Below are 26,091 nucleotides of genomic sequence, written 5' to 3'. Positions count from 1 at the left end.
ATGCATATTTACTATAGCAAAATAAGAAATTGAAATTACCTGTGATCCCACAGTCTCACACATTGTTAACATCTATAGGCATATATTATTCCCCTTCTTTAAGCAGTAGTTATCAACTAGGGGTACACCTGGGGTGCATCAGGTTTCATCACCGACTTAATCAGAATTATGGAGATGTAGTCCAGGCACACATATTTTTTTAAAGCTCCACAAGTGATGCCAATATATAATACTATATATTTTAGTCTATTTTATCATATGCATGAACTTTGTAATTGTTTCTATAGTCAAGACCAGAAGAATCTCTCATGCTACTTTTTTAATAGCCACAGCAATTTCCCTTCCTTCACTTTCCTGTCATTGACATCTAATTTTTCTCTCCATGATTTTATCATTTCACAAATGGTATATAGGTGGGATCATGTACTAATACCCTTTTTGAGACTTATTTTCCCATTCATCATAATTCATTGAGATCTATCACAGTCGTTGTATTTATCAATGGTTCATATCTTTTCTAAAGTTTATTTTAACTGATAAAAATTAAAATTATCTATATTAATGGAGTACCATGTTAGATTTTGATACATGTGTACACTGCATAATTTTTAAATCAAGCTAAGCATGTTTATCTCCTCAAATAGATATCATTTCTTTCTGGTGAAAACTTTGAAAGTATATTTTGACATATTATACATAAATGGAGTATTACTTATTCTAATTAGGATCCTATTCTTGCAGTTGTACATGATGGATAACACTTGTCTTTATTAGTCATCCAACCATTTCTGGTCTGCAAACAGAATACATTCAGTAATAACTAAATATAGTCATTTTGATAAATTCTTCTGATTGTGTAGCTCTGAGGGAAAACCCAAACTTCATCTCCCTCTGCTCTACACTCAACACTCAAAATTTTGCCTTTCTTATATTTTTAAAATGGTACAGTACATTATTTTTTGTTATTTTAGGATCACCCTAGTGTGCAATAGCACACTAGAACCTCTTGCTCCCGTCATCCAGTACCTATTGATTAACATTCTGCATCCCTGCCCTACTCCTACCTTCCCTGGCCTTTCTTTTTAAAATTATTTTTTTAGTTATAGATGGACACAATACCTTTATTTTATTTATTTTCATGTGGTGCTGAGAATGGAATCCAGTGCCTCACATGTGCTAAGCAAGCACTCTACCACTGAGCCACAACCGCAGCCCCTAATAACTACCATTCTAATCATCTTTTATGAGATCAAAATTTTTAGATTTCACATATGAGTGAGATCATGTGGAACTTGTCTTTCTGTGCCTGGCTATGTCACAAATGACAGGTTTATTTGTTTGTTTCTTTCTTTTTAAAATTTTTTCAGGAGTTACCAGGGATTGAACCCAGGGGCATTTAACCATTGAGCTATATCCCCAGCCTTTTTAATTTTTATTTATTTATTTTTTTATTTTGAGAAATGGTCTTGCTGAGTTGCTTAGGGCCTCCCTACGTTGCTGAGGCTGGCTTTGGACTTGTGATCCTCCTGCCTCAGCCTCCTGTGCTGCTGGGATTATAGGTGTGCACCACTGTACCTGGCAGGTTTCATTCTTTCTGTGGGCGAATTATATTCCATGGTGTATATGTACTGCATTTTCTTTATTCATTTATCTCTTGGTGGACACTTAACTTTCCATTTCTTGGCTATTGTTAATAGTGCTGTAATAAACATGGGAATGCAGACTGCTCTTTGAAATGCTGATTTCATTTCCTTTGGATATATATGCAGGAATGGGATTTTATTTTATTTTCTATTTTTAGTTTTTGGAGGAATCCCCATACAGTTTTCCATAGTAGCTGTACTAATTTACATTCCTTCCAATAGTATGCAAGGATTCTTTTTCTTCCCTTCATCACCAACACTTGTTATCTTTAATTTTTTTTATAATAACCATTCTTACTAGAGTGAAGTGATGGCTCATTGTGGTTTTGATTTGCATTTCCCTTATAATTACTGATGTTGAACATTTTGTCATATGCACCTGTTGGTCATTTGTATGTCTTTGAGAAATGTCTATTTAGATCTATTGTCCATTTTTAATGTCTTTTTCTTATTGAGTTTTGAAGCTCCTTATATATTTTGAATATTAACCTCTTGTCAGATTTATCGTTTGCAAATATTTTGTCCATTCTGTTGGTTATCTCTTCACTGTTCATTGTTTCCTTTGATGTATAGAAGCTTTTTAATTTGATGTAATCCATTTGCCTGTTTTTTAATGCTTCCATTTTCTGTGCTTTGAGATCTTGACCAAAAAAATATTTGCCTATTCCAACGTCTCATATTTTATATGTTGATTTTGTATTGTACAACTTTGCTGAATTCATTTATTTGTTTTAATTATGGGTTTGGTTTGCTCTTGTTTTTCAAGTTCCTTGAGGCGCAATGATAAGTTTTTTAAATATATTTTTTTAGTTGTTGATAAACCTTTATTTTATTTATTTATATGTGGTGCTGAGAATCAAACCCAGTGCCTCACATACACCAGGCAAGTGTGGTACTACTGAGCCACAGCCACAGCCCCTAGGTATAATGATAAGTTTGAGATCTTTCTTCTTTCCTTCATTTTTTCTTCTTTTTTGTTTTCATACTGGGGGTTGAACCCAGGGGTGCTTAACCACTGCCACTGAGCCACATCACCAGCCCTATTTTGTATTTTATTTAGAGACAGGGACTCAATGAGTTGCTTAGTGCTTCTCAGTTGCTGAGGCTGGCTTTGAACTCACAATCCTCCTGTATCAGTCTCCAGAGCAGCTGGAGTTACAGGCATGTACCACTGTGCCCGGCTCCTCAACCATTTTTGTATTGAAGTCTCTCTTTCACTTTAAGTTTACTAATATTATCTTGTATATTGTGTGTTCCAATATTTGGGTGCATATATATTTAGAATTTTTTATCAATCATTATATAATAGCCTCTAGTCTCTTTTTACTGTTTTTCATTTAAAGTCTATTTTATTTGAAGGAAGAATGGGCACTTATACTCTCTTTTTGATTCCATTTTGCATGGAATATTTTATTCCTTACTTTTTACTTTAATTCTATGTGTTTCCTTAGGGGTGAAGTGAGTTTCTTGTAAGCAACATATAGGTGGGTCTTGCTTTTTTTTTTTTTTTTTAACTCTGTTCAGTCACTGTGTCTTTTCATTGGAGAATTCAATCCATTTAAATTTGATGTGATTGTTGATAGATAAGGTCTTAATTTTAGCCATTATGTAACTTATTTTCTAATTTTGTGTAGTTCCTTTATTCTCCTCCTCTTATAGTCTTCCTTTGTGCTTAAGTGAATTACTCTAGTACTATGTTTTGATTCCTTATTATTTTTAATTTGTCTATTATAGATTTTTGCTTTATGCTTACCATGAGGCTTAAAAACCCATCTTTTGATCATAACAAGCTATTCTGAAATAATATTTGTTTAACATGATCATAAAGATAAGAACAGAAACAAAAGCAGAAAATATGTTAATAAGAAAACTCTACAGTTGTGTTTCATTCCTCCCCAAATTTTGAAAATTTGATTTTCCATTTTATATTTTTCTATGTTGCCTATCTCTTAACATATATTAAGGTAGCTATTATTTTTAATTGTTTCTTAATATTAAAGATATGAATGGTTTACATATTATATATATATATTCTGAAATTTTTTGCATATTTACTCTTACCTGTGAGTTTTATACCTTCCTGTGTATTTTAGTTTGATACACAGATGTATTGGCATTTTTAAAAAATTGTAGTAGTAGATGGACATAATGCCTTTATTTTATTTGTTTTATTTTTATATGGTGCTAAGGATCAAACCCAGTGCCTCACACATGCTAGGCAAGTGCTCTGCCACTGAGCTACTGCCTCAGCCCTGTATTGGCATTTTAAGTAATCAATTCTATATCAGTTCTTTTCCTTTGTGGTTTAGAAAGGTCTTTTTCAGTTCAAAATTACATAAATATTTCTCTGAATTTTTTCTAGAACATTTATAATTTCATCCTCACTTTAAACCCTTAGTCTGGAATTTTTTTTGGTTTTGTGTCAGCCTCTAAATACATATACCCAGTGATTATCCATTTATCCTAACCCCATTTATTGGTTTCATTGTGCACTGCTTTGAAATGCTATCTTTAGCCTATATGCTTGAGTTTGTTTATGGTATTTCCAATTCCATTCTGTTGCTCTGATTGCCTGTTCTAACACCAGTAATATATTGTTTTTATTATTATGGCTCTGTAATACATTTTATTGCCTCTTTACTTTTCTTTTACAAAATATCCCTTGTTGTTCTTTATATATTATTCCTTTCAGGTAGAATACTTTTATCAAGTTTTCAAAAATAGTCCACTGGGATTAATTCAGGGAAAATTCACATATTTACAATACTGAAATTTCCAAGCCAATTATGCCATATCTGTTTAGTTATCAGATCTTTTTTTTACCATTTTAATTTTAAAAATCATCTTAATATTGGTCCTACTGACTTAAAAATGTTTTTTCTGGGTATTGAACATTTTTAGAATGTTATGAATATCATCCCTTTTTCTTTTAAATGTATTGCTTATATATTAAGAAAGCAATTAATTTTTTTTATATTTATTGTGTGCTCATCCACTTTGCTGAATTTAGTAATAATTTATTTAACTTACTCTTATACCTTATTTGGAATTTCTGCATCTCTATTCATATATAAGATTCTTTTGTAAGTTTTTGGTGAAGGATACTATCACTTCTAAACTGTGTTTAGTGCTTTAGCGAGTTAATACAATTAGGGAAAAGTTCCCATAATATTAATTTAACGCAAGAGTTATATTTTCCTTGAAAAGCTTGCCTATGATCCCACTAATTCATGGTACCATTTATGTGTGTGATTCTTTGAGAATTTTTTCTGATAACATCAATGATTATTGGCCCACTCACCTAGACTCATTTTTGTAGGTTTTCTTTTCCTAAACTATCTATTTCAAGGATATTTTCACAGTTATCATAGATTATTCATGGTATTCTTGCATAATCCTTGAAATGATTGTTTTTCATATTCATAATGAATGTGCTATGTTATCCTTCTCCCAGGTGCTTGTGTACAATGTACATTATGTCTTTTCCTTAGAAGAGATTTTTTTCCAGTCCTCTAGTCATTTTCAGAAAACAATTTCGTGGAAAAATATATAACTTTTTCTGGTTTTTAAGTTCATCATCAGTATTATTTTTTTCTTATGAAGTTGATTTTTGCTTTTCCCTAGCTTCTTAAATTAAATACTTAGTTTATTTTAGTTATTTCTGACTTTGCTACACATTTTCTTCTACATATGGATCTAACTTACCCCATTAGTTTTTTGTTTTTTTTTTTTTTTTTTTGGTGGTGCTGGGATTGAACCCAGGATCCTTATGCATGCAAGGCAAGCACTTTACCAACTAAGCTGTATCCCCAGCCCTTACCCCATTAGTTTTGAAAGATAATTTTGCACCTGTTTTGATTTTTCTCAATTATCTGAAATTATAGTTTTTATTTCATTTTGACCCAGGTTTAGTTTCTGTTGTCATTGTTTACTTTTTTTTTTTTTTTTTTTTTTTTTTTTTTTTGTGGTGCTAGGGATTGAACCCAGGGCCTTATGTATGCGAGGCAAGCACTCTACCAACTGAGCTATATCTCCAACCTGTCATTGTTTTCTTTAAACCACTGCTTACCTTTTGTTTCAAATACTTTCCTTTTCTTTATTTTGTTTGGTTTACTGTCAGTGTCTAGATTTGTTATATTGTGCATAAACAATGTGACCCAAATGATAATTTCTGCTTTTTAAAAGCTAATGAGGTTTTCTTCAGATATAACAAGTTTTTTTATGAATGACTCACTGAAGAACTGTATTTTCCATAGGGTACAGAGGCCTAATAATTACATAATTTATATGCCAATTTATGTTTTTCTTAATATACTGAAGTCTGAGAACATTGTGATAATTACCCACAATTGTTGTTTTCTTAATTTCTACTGGCATTCACTCAACTTTTTCATACCACCTTAGCTTCCCTGCCTCTTACATTTTTAAAAGTGCACAATTGATATATGTTTATAATATGTATATGGGTATGTATTCATGTATATTTTTATATGTATGCATAAAATCAACCACCCTTTCCTCCTATGTAAAGGAACATCATACAAGTTCAATTTAACAGTTTACTTGATCATGAAAATGTTCCTAGAACATTCTAGACCAAAGGTGTTCAGACCACTACATAAGCAGGTTATACCCATAGCTGGAGACAAGTAAGTGACATATACAAGCAGCCTGATTGACTGCACTTGCATTTGCTTTATGTGGTCATGTTTTGTCAGTTTTCAATCTCAGATTGGCTGGAAGTTCAGCCTCTGTGATTGGCTAAGACTCAGTTGCTTAGTTACAGGGATATACTCTTGTTTAGCTTACCACCTGCTTGCATATCAAGCTAGGTTGTAATTCACAAAAGCATGCTTTAGGCCAAAATTATCCCTCAAGTACAGAGGCTGGTTTAGGCCAAATTTATTTTGCTTCAACACTCCTTTTCTTACTCTCTGGGGATAATAATATAAACATTTAGAGTGTATCCATCCAGTTCATTTTTTGTGTGTCTTATCATAAATTTTTAACTATCCTTTCTTTAAAAATCTTAAATTATATGAGTAATATATTAATACATACATATATACTCATGTATGACCTTATAGAGATATAGTTTTTTAAATCGGTATGTGTTTCACAATATTTTTGTTATATGAATAGATCATGCTGTATTCATTGATCTGCAACTTGCTGTTTTAATAATAAATCTTAGTAGTCTTTCAATGTAAGTGTAGTTACACTACATTCTCTTAAGCTTCTTTATAATTCTCTTAAATGAATATGATCTTTATTTAAGCAACCCCTTTGATAGAATTTATTAATTTCCCTTCGAGCAAGATGACATAATTTGCACATTTTAGTTCATTTCTTTATCTGCTTTTTAAAATGAGCTAGACTTTTAAATACAAATCATCAATGTTTAATACATTATGTTCCCTGTGAATAATTATTTTGACATTTCTAGATGTGGGCCTTTTTTCTCTTAATTTTTTCTGTTATATTTAAGTTCTTTTAACCTAAAGGTCCAGTCTTTCTTTGCCCAAGAAAGAAATTTGTATCTACACTTTCTTTGATAATTTTACCCTTCTACTTTTTCTCTCATTTTTTGTTTTTCTATTTTTTTTTTTTACAAACTTTGTGCCTGTGGCTGACTTTCAATAGTTAGCAGAGTGGGAGCTGCTTTGCCACCTATGAAATCTTGACCCAGAAGCAGGTTGTCTATAAGTGGTTTACCACCATATTCCCTAGGAACATGGCTCACGTAAGCACACGCAGGGCCCACTGCCCCAGGCTAACTGAACCTCCGTTGGTCCTATAGTGATGCCCTGTACTTTGTTTTTTTTAAAAAAAAATATTTTTATTTGTAGATACACACAATACCTTTTATTTATTTATTTATTTATTTATTTTTATGTGGTGCTAAGGATCAAACCTAGTGCCTCACATGTGCTAGGCAAGCGCTGTAACACTGAGCTACAGTCCTAGCCCTGTTGCTCTGTATCTTGCCTGGAAGAATTCTTATCTTTGCCCTTCCTTTTGAAGAGAGCATAGGGGATAGTTTGTATGTATCTCCAGGATCTATTCTCTATGTCTCTGAAGTTTTCATTTATTATCTTTTATCTCTCAGTTTCAAGAGAATTTCTTAAAGTAGTCTTTGGAATGTTGATTTGTTTTTTTGGCATTATCTAACATCCTGTTTACTGTTACAAAATTTTTTAAAACTAAGTTACCGTGTTATATCATAAACCAGTCTTTTAAAAAAATTTAGTTGTAGATGGACACAATACCTTTATTTTACTTATTTATGTTTTATGTGGTGCTGAGGATAAAACCCCATGCCTCACACATGCTAGGCGAATGCTGTACCACTGAGTCACAATACCAGCACCATAAACTATAGTCTTCCTTGATCCCAGAATTTCTATTTTCATAGGTTCAGTGTCCTTTCAGATCTTGTTAAGAATATACTTTTTAAAATTTCATTCTGTTCTTGGGAATGAAAAGGTTTTTTTTTTAGGTAGATGCTTGCTGATTCCTAAAAATGTTTCTCTTTTTAAAATTACTTGTTCCTTTTCATATGTCTGGTTGATGTTTTTCTGTTTATTCCTCTTTATAGAAGATGTTCTTTGAGTTTTGGAATTTGAGATGGATTTTGACCAATTTGTCTTCTAGTTCATGACATAGTGTATCTTTTATTACTAGTTTTGATTTATCTATTGCTTCCTTTTCATTTTCTCTTACCTATTTCCACTAAGAATAATAGTTATTTATTGAGAATTGGAAGAGTACTCTAGCCAGAGGCTGTTGTAAAGAGAGGGAGAGAATATTAGTACTGTGTTGAAGGGCTTCTTGTCACATTTGTTGGAGCTGCTTGAAATTACCTAGAATATCACCCCTTCTTCTCTAACCATCACAAAGACTTTCATTTGGAGCCTGACACTGAGGGAACAGAAAACCATATAATGTAAACAATAAAGGAAGTCAAGTTGCTTGGTCTTGAATGGGGAAGATTTATGGGAGTTATGATAACTGTCTTCAATAGCTGAAGAGCTGTCACAAGAAGGATTAGACTTCTTTCACATAGTTTCAAGTGGTAGAATAACATTAGAAAGATATTGCCTAACATTCAAGGAAGAGGTATTACTATAATGGACACAGCTAATTTAAACTTTTTTGATACAGGGGATTGAACCCAAGGGTGCTTGACCATTGAGCCACATCCTCATGTTTTATTTTGAGACAGGGTCTTGCTTAAGTTGCTTAGGGCCTTGCTAAATTCATGATGCTGGCAATGAACTGACAATCCCTCTGCCTCAGCTTCCTGAGCTGCAGAGATTACAGGAATGCACCACCACAACCAGCAAAGTTAAATACTTATTGTTTCTAAATTTTGACCATTCATTCAGATATTACCCACACACTTAGATGCTACCATCTGATACCCACATGTATATATGGGCAGCTAAGGGCCTATGTAAGGGACTAGAAGGAATTTATGTAAATAATGGCTATGTTGTTTGTTCACAAGCATTATCCTCAGATGACTGCTGCTTTCCATTCCTACCCTCTTTTATCTTTATTTTTTATAATTACCTGAACCTTGATTTCTTGATATTTACGGTGATAGTCATTATCTTTCATCTACATAAACTCTTTCCATCCTTTTCTTCCCATCTTATTTCTTTGGACAGTATGGTAGACAGAATAAAATATCCATGTCCTAATCCCCAGAACCTGTGAATACATTACCTTACACAGTAAAGTTGAATTAAAATCACTAATGAACGGAATTTAAGAAAGGGGAAATATTGCCTGGAGCTGTGGCGCACACCTGTAACCCCAACAACTTGGGAGGCTGAGGCAAGAGAATCTAAGTTCAAAACCAGCCTCAGCAAAAGTGAGGCCCTAAGCAACTCAGTGAGACCTTCTGTCTAAATAAAATACAAAATAGGGCTGGGGATGTGGCTCAGTGGTCGAGTGCCCCAAAACAACAACGACAACAACCAACAAAAACAAAATAGACCAAGAAAGAGGAATTATCCTGGGTTGTCTGAGTGAGTGTGTCCATTGTAATCACAAAAGTCCTTAAATGTGGGAGAAGGAAGTGGATTGTGATTTAATGTGAGACTTAGCTGATTTTGAATGAGGAAGGAGCCATAAACCAAGGAATATGGGCTTCCTCTAGATGCTAGAAAAAGCAAGACGATGGATTCTGTAGTAGAACCTCCAGAAAGGAACACATACCTGCTGACACCTTGAATTTTAGTTCAAGAGGACCTATTTTGGACTTCTGACATTCAGATCCCTAATATAATGAATTTGTGTTGTTTAAGTTGTTGAGTTGTTGGTAATTTAATTTCAGCAGTAATAGGAAACCAATACAGATTTCTGAGAAAATTCAAAGCCATATTCATGGAACAGTTTAGAACTGCTTCTTGGTATTTCCATGATCATAAACTTACTATGTGTATTGCTGAATTGTTGTATTCAGCCATTTTCTGATAATCATTTGCTTATGTAATATATACATCCATTTCTCCAATGCTTCTCATTCGCCTGCTTTTTGGTCATCTGGGTTCCTGGCCACAAGATTAGCCTGTACAAAAGAAGGCCCAAGGAAGTGAAGCTTACAGGGAGGGTGATTTCACTTAAGATAAGGGAGAATTTTCTGTTAAAACCATTCAAAGAGGAATTAGTGTGTATTTGCAGATTTGGAAGGCAGGAACTGAATAGCTATCTTGTGGAGATGTTGGGAGGGGGCTATTAGTTAGGTGTTATGCTAGGAAAGATTTTTGTTGTTCTTGAATCCTTGGAACCTGGGAGTTATGGGGAAGAAGTATCACTGATGGTTGGTGGGCCCTCTGTGTACAGTTGTGTAAATTGTGTTTATACAAGGGCTTTAGCCAAGGCAAAAGCAGCCAGTGAAATTGAATTCATGCTGCTTGCCAAGCCATGCATTCTGGCTATAGGGCTGCTGTGTACCTTTGCTGATTCATATAAAGATATTATGTAATTGATTTCTATCTGAAGGGCTTTATTTACCCAAAAAAAAGCCACCTTTTTTTTCTTTTAATTTCCACAAAGGTACTGCATGGGCCAGCATAAATTCTGGGACTGGGGTTATAGGAGAAGATTTCTTGGAGTTGGTGAAGGAAAGATAATGATAACTAAGAAAAAGAAAGGAAGGGGAGTTATACTGCTAATGATTTAATTTCACTCTGGCTCCCCGTATCTCTTAGTTCTCTTCCAAATTGTGCTATTGATACTTGCTCCCAATCAATATATTCTAATAGCATAGCTAGTTGAGAAAAGAAACTAATAATAAATCAGCTAATAGACTCTGTATTTCAACTAAATAAACGTGATCTCTTCATGTAGTTTACAAGTTGGTAACAAATGCGGAAAGCAAGAACCTCAGTATCAGAGATCAAAGAGAGAGAGAGAGTGTATATCCACTCAAGGTGCCCCCAGAGAAGGCAAAACAGCTTATCTCTCTCTCTCTGGCTTGAAAGACTATTTACCTATTCAGATATGTGAGGGCAGATAATACCGGGGTCCTCAAAGGCATGGGAGATTTATGCAGGTACCTTACTGAAGTAGTTTTCTGCATTCCTAGCACAGTCCCAACTGGCCAGGACTATCCATGATGTTACAGATAGTCCAGGAATCTAGATCAGTATGGAGATTTTCATGGATCTGTAAGATGTGTTTATTCTTGTCCTGTTTGTGTATTCCTCCAGATGACCTTTGAGGTTTGTCATGAGACCTTGTACTTGGCAGTAAAGCTGGTGGATCACTACCTGATGAAGGTAGTATGCCAGAAAGACAAGCTACAACTCCTTGGTTCAACTGCCTTTCTGATTGCAGCAAAATTTGAGGTGAGCATGAGTCCCTAAGAGAGAACTAATCTGATTTCTACCTAAAATAGTGAATGAACACGTATGTGTAGTTAGGCATGCATACACACATATGTACACAAACTTATGCATACACTTGTGTGCGTGTATCTATCCATGTGTTTCCAATTACATACTTGCATACAAATAATTTTTCCCATCAATTTTTTATCTGTCTTCCTAAAGTGGGAAAACTGATGCTTATTGGCTATGGTGCTCTATTGGTTTCCTGGAATCAGCAAGGTTCTTCCATTTCCTCTTTGAAGATGTTATGTATGCATGTGCCTAATTAAATGGGTGGTTCTTTTTAAAACTTCTTTCTGGTCCATGATTCTCTGCTTTCCAGCCTTTTCTGTTCTTCCAACTCTATCCCCATTTACTAGAGTCTTGATCTGCATATAGAACAAAATTTTTCCAAACCAGGATGCTTGGAGCTATTTAAGAGAAAATGGCTTGATATAGAAGGTAGTGAGTCTAAATGCTCCAAGTAAAGTAGTCATTTTTGAAGTTGCACTGAAGTGAGTTTCTGGTGTGTGTGTGTGTGTGTGTGTGTGTGTGTGTGTGTGTGTGTGTGAGAGAGAGAGAGAGAGAGAGAGAGAGAGAGAGAGAGAGAGACTGACTGTAATCCTCCTAGCTACATCTCTGATGCTTTCTCCTTTCCTGGGTGCCAACTGAACTTGTTTAACTTGTTAACTGTTATTTCTCCTTTATTTATGCTAGCAGTCATCTTAATTATATAATACCTTAAGGTTTGGCAGCAGAGAGGAAGTAACTTTTATTAAGAAATTCAAAGAACTTTAGAAATATGGATTTGTTTTTATGCTGGCTCCCTTACTCCCTCCCCAGTTCCTACTTCCTATCAGAATCCTCACTACTTCCCTTTCTACCTGCTCCCTCCCTTCTCTATCTCTTCCCCTCCTACTTTGGTCATGCCCCCTCCTTTCCTGCTTACCCCAAGAGATACCTTACACCTTAGCTTCTGTTTGGGCCTTGGCTAAAAGAAAAAGGGATGGTAGTGGAATAAAAGGGGTACTTCCTGGCACAGACCTTCAGAGTTGCTCTGAGAGCCACCAGATTCTGTTTGAGTTCCTCCACAGAAAAACAAAACCAGAGAGCTGAGAGGAGAGAGGCCTATTTACAAAAGTGTATTACCACCAGAAGGAAGATAGGACATTTTGGGGTGGATTTTTACAGTGTCAGAAGCACCATCACAAGTCATAGGGACTGAGAGCAGTGATCTACTGTCCTGATGAGTGAGAACCAGGCATAGGAAATCTAAGGCCTTGTCAGGGGAAGGGAGGGAAGGAGGCCACAGAAAGGGGAGCTAGAGGTGAGGAAAATGTACTGGATGAAGCTGGACAGAGGGGCTGAGGATTAGAAGAACTACTGTCCTGGGTGCTCCCTATTATCCCCTATCCTCTGGAGCCTAAACTTGATCATAGGAAGATCAGGAGGAGGCAGAAAGACTCTTAACTCTTTTTCTTACCAGGCGGTTACTGCCTACCCCAGCCTTCTTCCTAAAGCTCTCGCTCTCTTTGTCTCTCTTTCCTCTTCTTCCTTCCCCTTCCCTGTTTGCAGATCACAGATTGGACCAATCCTATAGTATTACAGAAAAGGAAGCTGAGGCCCAGAGAGTGGAAATGACTTGTTCAGGTTCTCACACTGCTGCTTTCTTTCTTCTCTCATCATCCCATCTCCACAGGTCTCCTTACAAAAGTCCTTTTGTACTTTTCAATTCTGTGAGGAAAAGATATCCCTCCTCCATAGCACTTAGTAGGGACCCTCTATCCTGGCCACCAGAGGATGGGTGTTCTTGGCTCTAAGATTTGCTAAGAAGTGCCCCTCCCTTTCCCACTCCACCTCTTTTCCTCCTCTGCTCTCCCTTCCTCTTTGTTGGCCAGGGCCCAAATGAAGCTAAGGTGTAGGATATCTCTGAGGGTAAGCAGGAAAGGGGCATGACCAGAGAAGGAGGGGAAGTGAGAGAGAAGGGAGGAGAGAGGAGGGAGCAAGAAGAGAAGGAGGTAGTAAGAATTCTGCCAGGAGACAGGAACTGGGAAAGGAGTGAGGGAGCCAGCATTGTGCTGTGTGATTTTTGTAGCAATCCATAGTTCTAAAGTTCTTTGAACTCCTTAATGAAAGTTGCTACTTCTCTGCTCCCAAACCCTAAGGTTTCATAAAACTAATAAATTAGAATAAGCAAAATTTTAAAAGACTAACATGAAGGATAGGTTGCCTCCTACCCTTCACCCTTCTTCCCCTTTGCCTTCATCTATAAGCAGAGAGGAGAGGGATATCTGTCTGGTTGTGACTGACTGTCCTCTCCACCCACAGGAACCCAGCCCTCCTTGTGTGGATGACTTCCTGTACATCTGTGATGATATTTACAAGCGAGATGAACTGCTTGCCATGGAAATCAGTATCCTGCAAGCCCTCAACTTTGACATCAACATTCCCATTGCCTATCATTTTCTGCGCAGATATGCTAGGGTAAGAGGGAGGAGGAACATCTTTGTTCCTCCACTTCTGGGTTATAGCCACTCTATAAGCAGAGTGGCTGGCTGACAACTTCTTGGCTTAAAGTTTGGTAATCTTTATGAGGGAGTTGGGGTGAGGGGCAAGTTGCAGATTAACACAATGTACCTATAAGATTTGAGATGAGGACAGAATCAGGGGATTTGATCAGAAAGAGACATTTGGGGGGAATGTGGGCAATGTTTTCTTTCTTTTTTATTTTATTTTTTTATTGGTTGTTCAAAACATTACAAAAATAGGGCATTATGTAAAAATGTGGATGTGTAACCAATGTTTTCTTTCTTGAGTTTTGGTTACAGAGGAGGCCATTTTATAATTATTCATTATATCCTACAAGTGTGTGTTCTGCACTTTTATCTCTGTGTTATAGATTATTGGTTTTTTTTTCAAATAAAAAAGGGAAGGGGCTATTTGGGAGAGTGGGACATCTTCTAGGGTAGAACCAGGTGCATAGTTGTAGTTGTGAGACTGACTCTTTGGAGGATGACTCCCACAGAAAGGGGAGGAGGGAGAACCCACAATTGATAATTTCATTTAAAATCCTAAAGGTAACAAATTGCACTGCCAATTTCAGAATTTCCCTGTAAAAAGTCTGCTTTTGCAGACACAGACTGCTGGTCCTGTGCTTTTGTAGGTGTATAACTTTAGGGTGAGTCATGATGACAGGAGAGATACATTGCTCAAGCAGAAAGCTATTTGGACTGGGGATAGGATAACTGGAAAGGAGGTCTTCCACCTGGTGCTGTTTTCTGAATTGATTGTTGAACCAGTCTTCTTGCTGTCTTTAGTGTGTCCATGCCAGCATGAAGACACTGACTTTGTCTCGCTTCATCTGTGAGATGACCCTGCAGGAATATGACTATGTCCAAGAGAGAGCTTCCAAACTAGCAGCTGGCTCCTTCCTCCTGGCCCTCTACATGAAGAAGCTTGAACACTGTGTAAATATTTGTGATGGGGGTTGGGGGTAGGGGGGAGTGAAAATTAGGGCTGTGGGAAGCTCTTGGTGACAAAGCTGCCATGTATCCATAGTTTTGATTTATTTCATACCTGTACAACCTAGGGACATGGGTTTGAAATACTTGTTTCCTTTTTCTTAGTCATAGTACCCCTTGTTACAAAGAAAGCTTCCTTAAAATGCTGGTATTACAAAACAGAGTAATGAGAAGTTATTCAGGTTGTCGCAGGGGTTGGGGTGGGCCCACTTCTTATCCCTGACCCTATTCCAACCCTGTTCTTTGCAGTCCCCTCAGCAAAGCTGGCCCCTGAGGGAATTTATTAGAATAGGACTTGAAAAGCCCTGGCCCAGAGAATATAGAGTAGTGAAAGTAACTGTGTGTATAACAGGGTACTCAGAGGCATATCAGCAATGTGGTCTTCAAAAGAGGAAGGCCCTCAGAGCCATCTACCCCCATACAAGTAAAACTCATAATTGATGCTTTCTCAATATTATAAAATGTTGTAGATAAAAACAGCTTTAGAGAGCTTTAAATACTTACTGCTGTGTTACATGCAATTCATAGAGAGATTATGCTTACAAATAAAGAACCCACTGTCAGTTCAATCACCTCTAAGTCCCTCTTATCTAGAAATCCTGAGCCACAACTGATGGGGAAACTTCTGAGTGCTGAGAAAGAACTGCACAACAATTGTGTAATCCCAGATAAGTCATAATGAAATGGAGGACATTTTGGGAGGACAGAGAATGTATTTAATAAAGTGATCATGATGAAAAATAATAATCAATAATAATGTCTAGCAGGGTGTTAAAAATCTAAATCTACTATATAATCAGCATGGGTATTAGCCATAGCTCTGGAACTGTGGTCCTGGAGGCCCCTGTTGAGCCAGACTTTGATCCATGGATCCTGCTGAAGTTCATAGTTCTTAAAGGGGGCAATTGAGGGGTTTCAGGGTAGCAAACTGTGTACCAACTAGGCTAGAAATATTTTGGTGTTTTCATACTTGGTGGCTAAACCAATGAGCATCAGCTGAGGACTACAATCTCCATAATCCTGTTTTATATACACTGCCTCTCCTACAGAGAAGGAGTGCAGTACAGAAGAGGTGACTTTTGAGTTGTGTCTTGAAAGATGAGTGGAAACTTGTGATAGGAGATATTCAAGGTGGAGGGAGCAATAATGGAAAAAATGTGAAGGTGCTAAGGAAGGAGTGTGATATGTTTAGGTCTGAATAAGACATCCCCTGTGAATACAGCAAAGGGTGTGTTAAAAGGGAATGGTGAAAGGTGAGACAAGAATGGTAGGTTGGTAAGTTGTGGTCATAAATGCCATGCTCAGGGAACCCACTTGACGTGTGTGTGTGTGTGTGTGTGTGTAGTACTGGGTTTTGAACCCTGGACCTTGGGCATGATAAGCAAATACACTACCACTGAGCTATATCTCCAGCCTAAGAGACCCAATTCTTACTAAGGCATTGAAGGATTTTTTAGGGAAATAACATACTCTTGTTTGTGTGTTTTGGAAACAATCCTTGTATGGCAGTATAGAAGAAATACTAGTGAGGGAGACTATAAAGGTGGGAATACCAGTGAGTAGGGTGTTGTAATAATCAAGGGGAAGAATCCAGGGCCTGAACTGGCACAGTGGCAGTGGCACTATGTAATTTTAAAAAATATTTTTTAGTTGTAGATGGACACAAAACCTTTATTATTTTATTTATTTTTATGTGCTGAGGATTGAACACAGTGCTTCATATGTGCCAGGCAAGTGCTGTGCCACTGAGCCACAACCCAAGTCCAACTTTCTAATCTTATTTAACATGCCCAAATATTGTGTTAGTCCCTTGATTGGCACCTTTCATGATTACCTTTTGTCTGTGGCAGTGGTTTCCAGACAGTACTCAGGGGACTCCTGGGTTTCTAGCAGAAGTATCTAAGGGACCATGTAAATGGTAAAGGGTTCTAATTGATAGGTTTCTTAACCCCCACCCTGACTTCCTGGTAACCCCAAATATGGGCTTCCAGGTAAGCTATTTGTGGAACAAAGGAGTTCGTGTCAAATACTTGAAGATATTTTTAGAAAACCACCAGCTTACAGATAAATCCTCTTCCTTTCTCTGCCTGTTGAGCTCTTGCTTGACTTTCAGCATGCACTGCAGATGTGCCCTCCTCTGTGAAGTTTTCTGTGACTCTCTGAGTTGGAGTTCATGGGTTCTGCTGCTCTGTTCCTCCAGTGTCCTGTACTCACTTCCATCATAGCACTTAGCATACATTTTGTAACTCTCTGTTTGCATGTTTGTCTCTTTCTCTAAACTAAACTCATCAAAGGAGATGGGTCCCTTATTCATCTTGGTATTCTCAGCATCTTACATGGGGCTTGATAATATTAATCCTAGCTAGCATTATTTGGGCATCTCCTATGTACTAGACTCTATTTTCTCTCTCTCCCCCTCGCTCCCTTTCTCTCTCCCTCCCCCTCCTTTCTTCCTTCCTTCCCTCCCTCTGTGTGTGTTTACACATTCATTTAATCCTGTAATAAAAGTACTATAAAAATCCCCACTTGACAGAATGAGAAACTGAGCCATGATGAAGTTAAAGAACTCTCTAGGCCATGCTGTTAATGGAGCTGGAGTTTAAACAGGTACTGTCTCCAGTACCTTTGCTCTTAAACATTGCCATATTGCTTTGGCCAGAGGATTCTTATAGTCAAGTGAGAAAATGAATGTATGGAATGACAGTTGTTAAAACCAGAGATGAGAAACAATGTTAAGTTCCTGTTGGCTGTTGGGTTGGGAGTCAGATTTTGTTTGGGGTTTTACTTGGCCATTGGCTCTGGGCCTCATAGTAAATTACAAAATCAGTCTTATTCCTTATGACTTTGGAGGTTTTCAGCTTATGTGAATGCTTGTGACCAAGGCTAACATCAAGTGGTACATGTGAATATGGCCATCCTAGAACTTTGTGTATGAAAACTTTTCTTCTAGATAGTACCCTATAATTTTTGGTTGGTGTCTGTACTGTATGAATCTTTGAATATTATTCCTGCCTAAATGATAGATGGAGAGTTTGGATTTAGGGTAGGAGGGATGGAGGAAGGTTATGCTTCTTATGGTAAAAGTCAAACTGTTCCTGCTTCTTCTTCTAGGTTCCTACCTTGGAGTATTACAGTGGCTACAAGTCCTCTGAGCTCCACCCCCTGGTTAGGCGGCTGAACTTCATGCTGACTTTCAGTTCTTACAATAGGCTCAAGACTGTGTATTCCAAGTATTCTCACCAGTAAGTAACTGATATTGGGCTTGTGTTCATTCATGGGGACACATTAAAATGCCAGGCCCAGACTAGTCTCACTTAAAAGAAAAAGGAATTCAGACACACTTCATATTCCTTTCTACTCTATGGTTAAAAAGTAAGAGAAAACTAAGGGCCTTAAGTCCTATTTGTTCCATGGAGTCTGTTTGGCTTTGACCTAGTTTACACTGAGCAGACCCACTCTTCCTTTTGCAGGATCTTCTTTGAAGTCGCCAAAATCCCACCCTTGGACACATCGAAGCTGGAGGAGATTTTGGGCTCTTAATTATGAGGCTGAGGGGTCTGGCACTCTGGCAGTAGCCACAAGGGCTAAGAAAGCATGAAAAGAAAATAGGCTGTATTTATTCTGTGCTTGAATTTGTCTTTTGGTTACTTTTCTTCATTCTTTACTTTTCTTTGTTCGTCTTTTTCCAAACTGATAATGTTGTAAAAATTTAAGTTGTTTTTATGAAAGAGAAGAAATTATTGTTATATTTAAACAAGAAACTTAATAAAAAATTAATAGTTGTTGTTCAAATGGCTTACCTCCCTTCTTCTTGCTCAGAAGCTCCATGCAGAGCCCAAGACATTTTCTTTCCTGCCTAGTAAAGGCTGTGTCTCAGTATCTAGCTTAATCAGTTTCTTCCTCTGTTAGAAGGTTTTCTCCTCATGTGAAAAGGAATTGTGAACTGATGGGATGGGTGTATAAGAAGGAAGAAACTGGGGAGTGGTGCCCACACGAATGGGAAAGTCCCTTACCCCCCAGGCAGACCTCAATATTCAGAACTGGGGCAGCTGATAGTGTAAGCTAATAGCCTTTGGTCCCAATCTCAAATTGCTTGCTTTATTTGCTGCTTTTTTTGAGAGAGAGAGAGAGAGAGAGAGAGAGAGAGAGAGAGAGAGAGAGAGAGAGAGATAAGTTTTTAATATTTATTTTTTAGTTTTTGGTGGACACAACATCTTTCTTTTACTTTTATGTGGTGCTGAGGATCGAACCCAGCACCCCACGCATGCCAGGTGAGCACGCTACCGCTTGAGCCACATCCCCAGCCCAATATTTGCTGCTGCTTAAATGATGAAAAGGTACGATAAGACTTTTAACCCAAATATAGCCTTATTTTCATAGTAAGGTAGCTCTTCAGAGGGTAAACATGAAAAGATACTGCTTGAAGTGGTACATTGAAACCTTTTTTTGTTTTAAAAAATTTTTTATTAGTTGTTGATAGACCTTGATTTTATTTATTTATGTGCAGTGCTGAGAATAGAACCCAGTGCCCCACACAGGTCAGGCAAGTGCACTACCACTGAGCCCTAACCCCAGCCCCCATTGAAATCTTTTTTGACTCTAATCTGCCAAGAGAAGAAATTTCTAGCTGCAAAATCAGTAAGATGAATGCAGTATCAACCACTTGCCCAATGTTTCATTCATCAAACCTTAGGAATTTTTGTTCTCTTCCTCTCTGTATCCTATCTTTGGGGTAATGTGTACTGGGAAGTTGTTTCATGTGTTATTAGACGAGTTGAGCATCTTCTGAGACAGTTGTCCAAGAACCTTTGTTCAATTCCACGTCTAGGGCCTCCCTGTAATCTTACAAGTAATGTCTGTTACAGTAGCAGTCATCCAGAACTCTATTTTAGTATTGTGGCAGTCAACTGTCCTAAATGGCCTGTGGCCATTTGTTACCACTTGTCAGATATTTTGAATATCAGTCCTGGGGTAGACATTTGATGGAAGGGACAATCAATGAAGATGTTATAGGGAAAATGCTTCCTCGATTCTGATCTGAGACATCCTGTGCTATTCTGATCACATCACCTTTTCTGATGGATTGGGGACAGGAGTGTGAGCATGACAAGCCCTTAGGTATCTCCCTGCTTTTTTCCCCCCTTTGAATCTGTTTCCCATTTCCCCTCCCAACTTGCTTTGCCTTGGAAACCAGGCATCAATTATTGACCTCCTGCCAAATTTCACTACATTTCAGGATGACTAAAGGATTTATTCAGATAGGACCAAGTCACTTGGTAGTTCAGTCTGCTAACATAATTAATTTTGTGTAAATGTCCCAAAAGCACTGGACTATAAGCCAACTTGAACCCATCCTCACTAAAAAGAAGATATCTTTTACTTGAATTTTAATGCTGGAGCTTCACATCAGGGGAAACAATTAACTAATTGAATTACTCGCCCCCCTTTTCCAACCCTGCTATCTATCTATCTATCTATCTATCTATCTATCTATCTATCTATCTATTATTTTTAGTACAAGGGATTGACCCCAGGGGTGCTTAACCACCACTCAGCCACTTCCCCAGCCATTTTAATTTTATATTTTGAGACAGTGTCTTGCTAAGTTGCTTAGAGCTTTGCAAAGTTGCTGAGGCTGGCTTCAAACCTGCGATCCTCCTGCCTCAGCCTCCCAACCTGCTGAGATTACAAGTGTATGTTACCATGCCTTCCATCCCTGTTCTTAAGAGGTTGGAAACCATCAGTCATTTTTGTTGTTATTGCAAATGCATCAAAATTTATTTTACACTCATCACTACTTCAAAATTAAGATAGCTATTAGAACTGTATCTTGTTATTTTTTGCCTTATTAAGCACATATATTTCTTTATCAAGTAATTGTTTCCATATTTTGATGACTCTAGTTCAATATAACTGATTTTCTTTGTAGCCGTGTGTGTTTTTAACAGTTTTATCAAGATAAAATTTACAGACTGTACAATTCAGGTTCCAATTTCTCCACATCCTCTCTAACACTTGTTAATTTTGATTATAGCCATCCTAGTAGATATGAAGTGGGGTCTTTTTTATGTGTGTGTTGCTGGGGATTGAACCCAGGGCCTTGTGCATGTGAGGCAAGCACTCTACCAACTGAGCTATACCTGCAGCCCTGAAGTGGAGTCTTATTGTGGTTTTGGTTTGCATTGCCCTGATGGATAATGATGTTGAATCTGTTTTCATATGCTCATTGGCCTTTTGTGTATCCTCTTTGGAGAAATGTATATTCCAATTTTGGGCATATTTTAAGTGGTTAATTTATCTCTTTATTATTGAATGGTAAGAGTTCTTTAGATATTCAAGATCATACATATGATTTATAAATATTTTCCTGATAATATAGATTATCTTTTCTCTTTCCTCATAGTGTTTTTTGAAACATAAAGTTTTTCATTTTGATAAGGCCCAATTTTACCTGTTTTTTTGACATTTTTATTTTGATGCCATAGCTGAGACACCATCACACAATCCAAGTTTATAATAATTTATGCAGAAGCTAGACATGGTTACACATGTCTGTAGTTTCAGCTACTCAGGAGGCTGAGGTGGGTGGATCACTTGAGCCCACACATTCTCTATATGGCAACATAGACACTATCTTTGAAATTTTTAATGTTTTCTTCAAAGATTTTTTTGGTCTTATATTTAATTTCAAATCCATTTTGGGTTGATTTTGGTATGTGGTATGAGGTAAGGGGCCCAACTTCATTCTTTTGCATGTGGATATTCAGTTGTTTGTCCAAGCAGCATTTGTTGAAAAAAAGTATATTTCCCCCCACTTACTTGTTTTGGCATCTGTGTAGAAAATTAACTATAAATATGAGATTTTTGGATTCTCAATTCTGTACCTTTTACCTGTGTTATGCCTGTCTGCCACAACCGACAGGTGAGGAGTCAGGGGAGATTAGAAAAGACAGACAAAGAAAGAGAGAGAAAGCTGAGATCAGGTGGGACATCATACCCATATAGAGAACAATGAGCCAGAGCTAGCTCAGCATGTTTATTATATAGATATTCTCATCAAAAGTGTTTTCTGTGAGAAAGTTTCTAAAAAAAGCAGGCAGGCTGAAGGATAAAGTAATGGACAATTATAATTATCGTTTTTGCACTCATAATTCTCTACCCCCAGGAGCTAGTGTCTGAACTCAGGGTCAAGATTGATAGTGTTGTACCTAACACAGAGTCTCCTTTAAGCAGGGTGTTACCATAGCAACTGGGCAGTCTTGACCTGTGCCTTTGCACAAGAAGTACCTAGCACAGGCACTCAGCTCCTGCCGTAGGACAGTAAGAGACCGTAATTCAAATCACTGCTCCTAACACCTATCCTTATGCCAGTACCACAATGTTTTTAGAAAGATTTTTTAAATTGGCATATAAATTTGCATTACTCTAGCTTTGTAGAAAGTTCTGAAATTGGGAAATGTGAGTCCTCTATTTTTTTCTCCCTCTCAAGATAATTTTGGCTATTCTGGGTCCTTTATGTTTCCTTATGAATTTTAGTATCATCTTGTCAATTTCTGAAAAGAAGTCAATAATGATTGTGTTAAGGATTTCATGAAATGTGTAGGTCATTGAAAAGTATTATCATCTTAACCATATTAAATTTTATAATCTCACCACTGCTGGTGGGACTGCAAAATGGTGAGGCCAATTTGGAAAGCAGTATGGAGATTCTTGGGAAAGCTGGGAATGGATCCACCATTTGACCCAGCTATCGCCCTTCTCGGACTATTCCCTGAGGACCTTAAAAGAGCGCACTATAGGGATACAGCCACATCAATGATTATAGCGGCACAATTCACAATAGCTAGACTGTGGAACCAACCTAGATGCCCTTCAATAGATGAATGGATAAAAAAAATGTGGCATCTATACACAATGGAGTATTATGCAGCACTAAGGAATGACAAAATCATAGAATTTGCAGGGAAATGGATGGCATTAGAGCAGATTATGCTAAGTGAAGCTAGCCAAGCCCTAAAAAACAAATACCAAATGTCTTATTTGATATAAAGAGAGCAACTAAGAACAGAACAGGAAGGAAGAGCATGAGGAAAAGACTAACAGTAAACAAAGACAAATGGGGGGAGAGAAAGGGAGAGAGAAGGGAAAGCATATGGAAATTGTAGGAGACCTTCAATGATACACAAAATTATAAGAGGTTATGAGGGGCAAGGGGGAGGGGGGAAAAAGGGGAGAGAATTGAACAACAGCAGAGGAGGTAGAGAGGGAAGATGGGAGGGGAGGGGAGGGGAGGGGGGATAGTAGGGGATAGGAAAGGTAGCAGAATACAACAGTCACTAATATGCCGTTATGTAATAATGTGAGTATGTAACAGTTGTGATTCTGCAATCTGTATTTGGGGTAAAAATGGGAGTTCAAAACCCAATTGAGTCTAATGTATGAAAGATGATATATCATGAGCTCTGTAACGTTTTGAACAATCAATAAAAAATAAATAAAAATTTATAATCTAAGAATATTGTCTATCTTTCTTTCTGTTTAGGTCGTCTTTAATTCTTTTCAGCAACGCTTTGTGGTTTTCAAAATATAAGTTTTATACTACTTGTGTTATATTTATTCCTAAGTATTTTGTTTTGTGATAGAGCCATCAGTCTCATGTCATTTTTAATTTCTTACTTCATTCCCCCCAAACATATTTACCTCTGCACCTATTTCAAGTATCTTCATTTTCTGTCTTGGGTTGACTCACCTCCTGTTCAAGGCATCCTATTTATCTTGAGACTTTTCTCCATCAATTTTCCTCACTTTTCTCAGCCCTCTTCCTGCTTTTTTCTGCCGCCATTTTCTGTACTTTCATTCTCTTTTTCTAGTTTCCTCTTCTAGCTTAATTATAATCTCTGTACACACATACACAATGAAAAGAAAAACAAAACTATCTTTTTATGTTTTTATTGATGCATTATAATTGCACATAATAGTGGGATTCATTGTGACATATTCATACATGCACACAACATTATTTGATCAATTTCATTCCCTGGAACTTCCCCCTTTTCTTCTTTCTTCCCTCCCCCATGCCTCCTACTACTCTACTGGGCTCCATTCCATTATTCTTTTAATTAGTTCATTATAATTATATACAAAGTGGGATTCATTTTTGGTATGTTTGTACATGGATATAGCATAATTTGGTTGATTTAGTTTCCCAATATCTCGCCTTGCCTTCCCCTCTTCCTTCCCTCTAGAACCCTTTCCTCTACTCTGTTGGTCTTCCTTCTGCTTTTGTGAGATACCTTTTTATTCCTTTATTTTTTCCCCTCTCTACCTTCCACATATGAGAGAAAATATTTGACCATTGACTTTGTGAGTCTGGCCTATTTAACTTAGCATGATGTCTTCCAGTCCTTTCCATTTACCATCAAATAACATAATTTCATCCTTTATGACCCCAGTAAAACTCAATTGTCTATATATACCGCATTTTCTTTATCTGTTCATCTGTTGATGGGTTGTTCCATAACATGCCTATTGTGCATTGTGCTGCTATAAGCCTGGGAATGCATGTAACACCATAGTATGCTGATTTTAGGGTTTTTGGGGGATAAATACCAAGGAATGAAATAGCTGGGTCATATGGCGTGTCCATTCCTATTCTTTTTTTTCTTTTTTTTTATTGATTATTTAAAGCATTACATAGCTCATGATATATCATCTTTCATACATTTGACTCAAATTGTGTTTTGAACTCCCATTTTCACCCCAAATACAGATTGCAGAATCACATCTGTTACATATTCACATTTTTACATAATGCCATATTAGTGACTGTTGTATTCTGCTACCTTTCCTATCCCCTACTATCCCCCCTCCCCTCCCCTCCCCTCCCATCTTCCCTCTCTACCTCCCCTGCTGTTGTTCAATTCTCTCCCTTTTTTCCCCTCCCCCTTGCCCATCATAACCTCTTATAATTCTATGTATCATTGAAGGTTCTTGAGGAATCTCCATACTGATTTCTATAATGATTGTATTAATTCACACTTCTGCCAACAATGTTAAAGTGTATTTTTCCTGTGAATCAGCAACATTTATTGTTGACAAAATAAAACTTTATTTTCATCCCTTTCCTATCTTCTGTCCATTACATCTCTTCTTACTGAACTTTGTTTAAAGGTATACAGACTCACATTCTCTACTTATGTTCTATTTAGTCTATTTAGTCATTTTTGCCTCCCACCACTTCATTGACATACCTTTTGCTGAGGCTACTGATAACATTCTAATTGTCAAATCCAGCAGATAGCTTTCAGCTCTTAATCTCAATTGGGCCTCTTTTTTGCTACATTTGACACCAATATCTTTTTGTATCTTCTTGGAATTTTCTAATCTCTTAGTTTCTGGGCCACTGGATATTTCTAATACTCTTGTTACTGAAAACCTGGTCCTTGACCTGGATGCCAATTTAATGAGGACACAATTTTGAAAAAAAAGGAAAAAAGAAATTTTATTGCTTGCTGGCAAAGAAGAAGCACAGGGGATTCCTGTCCTAGAGGCTGTGATTCTGCCCATCAGGGACAGCAGAAGGCTTTTTAAAGAGGATTCAAAAACTATAATTTCAGGTGTGCCCTGCAGGCCCAGAGCAGGGATCCCACCTACGCCCCAATGGTATGTTGAAATTCACCTGTTAATTTGGGAGATAGTCACCTCCTAGATCTTTTGTGGACATCGCCTTCCTGGAGTGGGTATGTTCTCAAAGACAGATAACTAAGCCTAAGATGGGGAAGAAAAGATAACCCTGTCTCCCTAATCTTATTAGGGAAAGGGAGAGGGAAAAGAGAGAGGGAAACATGTCCCCTTCAAAACTAACTTCATTGACAAAACAGCAAGGGTTATATTTGAAGCATTTGGTAAACGACTGTTACATTTCCCCATTGTCAATTTTTACATTCCATTTCTATGGAAAAATTAGAAACAACAACTTCAAACTGCTTCCTGCTAGGAGAGGGTGAAGTTGCTGGAAGGGTTGTTCTCTGTCAGGTGGGGTATGGA

General features: G+C 37.3%; 1 protein-coding gene across 1 annotated transcript in view; it reads left to right on the top strand.

The window, feature by feature from the left end:
- Nucleotides 1-18,585, top strand: part of CCNB3 (cyclin B3) — a gene marked incomplete at its 3' end in the record, with an annotated part of 54,987 nt that extends 36,402 nt beyond the window's left edge. Inside the window, exons 8-12 of the mRNA XM_081277943.1 lie at nucleotides 11,366-11,503; nucleotides 13,853-14,008; nucleotides 14,842-14,991; nucleotides 18,157-18,287; nucleotides 18,516-18,585. Coding sequence (XP_081134069.1) covers nucleotides 11,366-11,503; nucleotides 13,853-14,008; nucleotides 14,842-14,991; nucleotides 18,157-18,287; nucleotides 18,516-18,585 — 645 coding nt within the window. The remainder of the gene's footprint in view (nucleotides 1-11,365; nucleotides 11,504-13,852; nucleotides 14,009-14,841; nucleotides 14,992-18,156; nucleotides 18,288-18,515) is intronic.
- Between the last annotated feature and the right edge of the window lie 7,506 nt (nucleotides 18,586-26,091).

The sequence above is a fragment of the Spermophilus citellus genome (genome assembly GCF_964194105.1).
Source record: "Spermophilus citellus genome assembly, chromosome: X".
Lineage (NCBI taxonomy): Eukaryota > Metazoa > Chordata > Mammalia > Rodentia > Sciuridae > Spermophilus > Spermophilus citellus.
The sequence above is the reverse complement of the archived record's forward strand: the minus strand, read 5'-3'. Positions and strand labels throughout refer to the sequence as shown.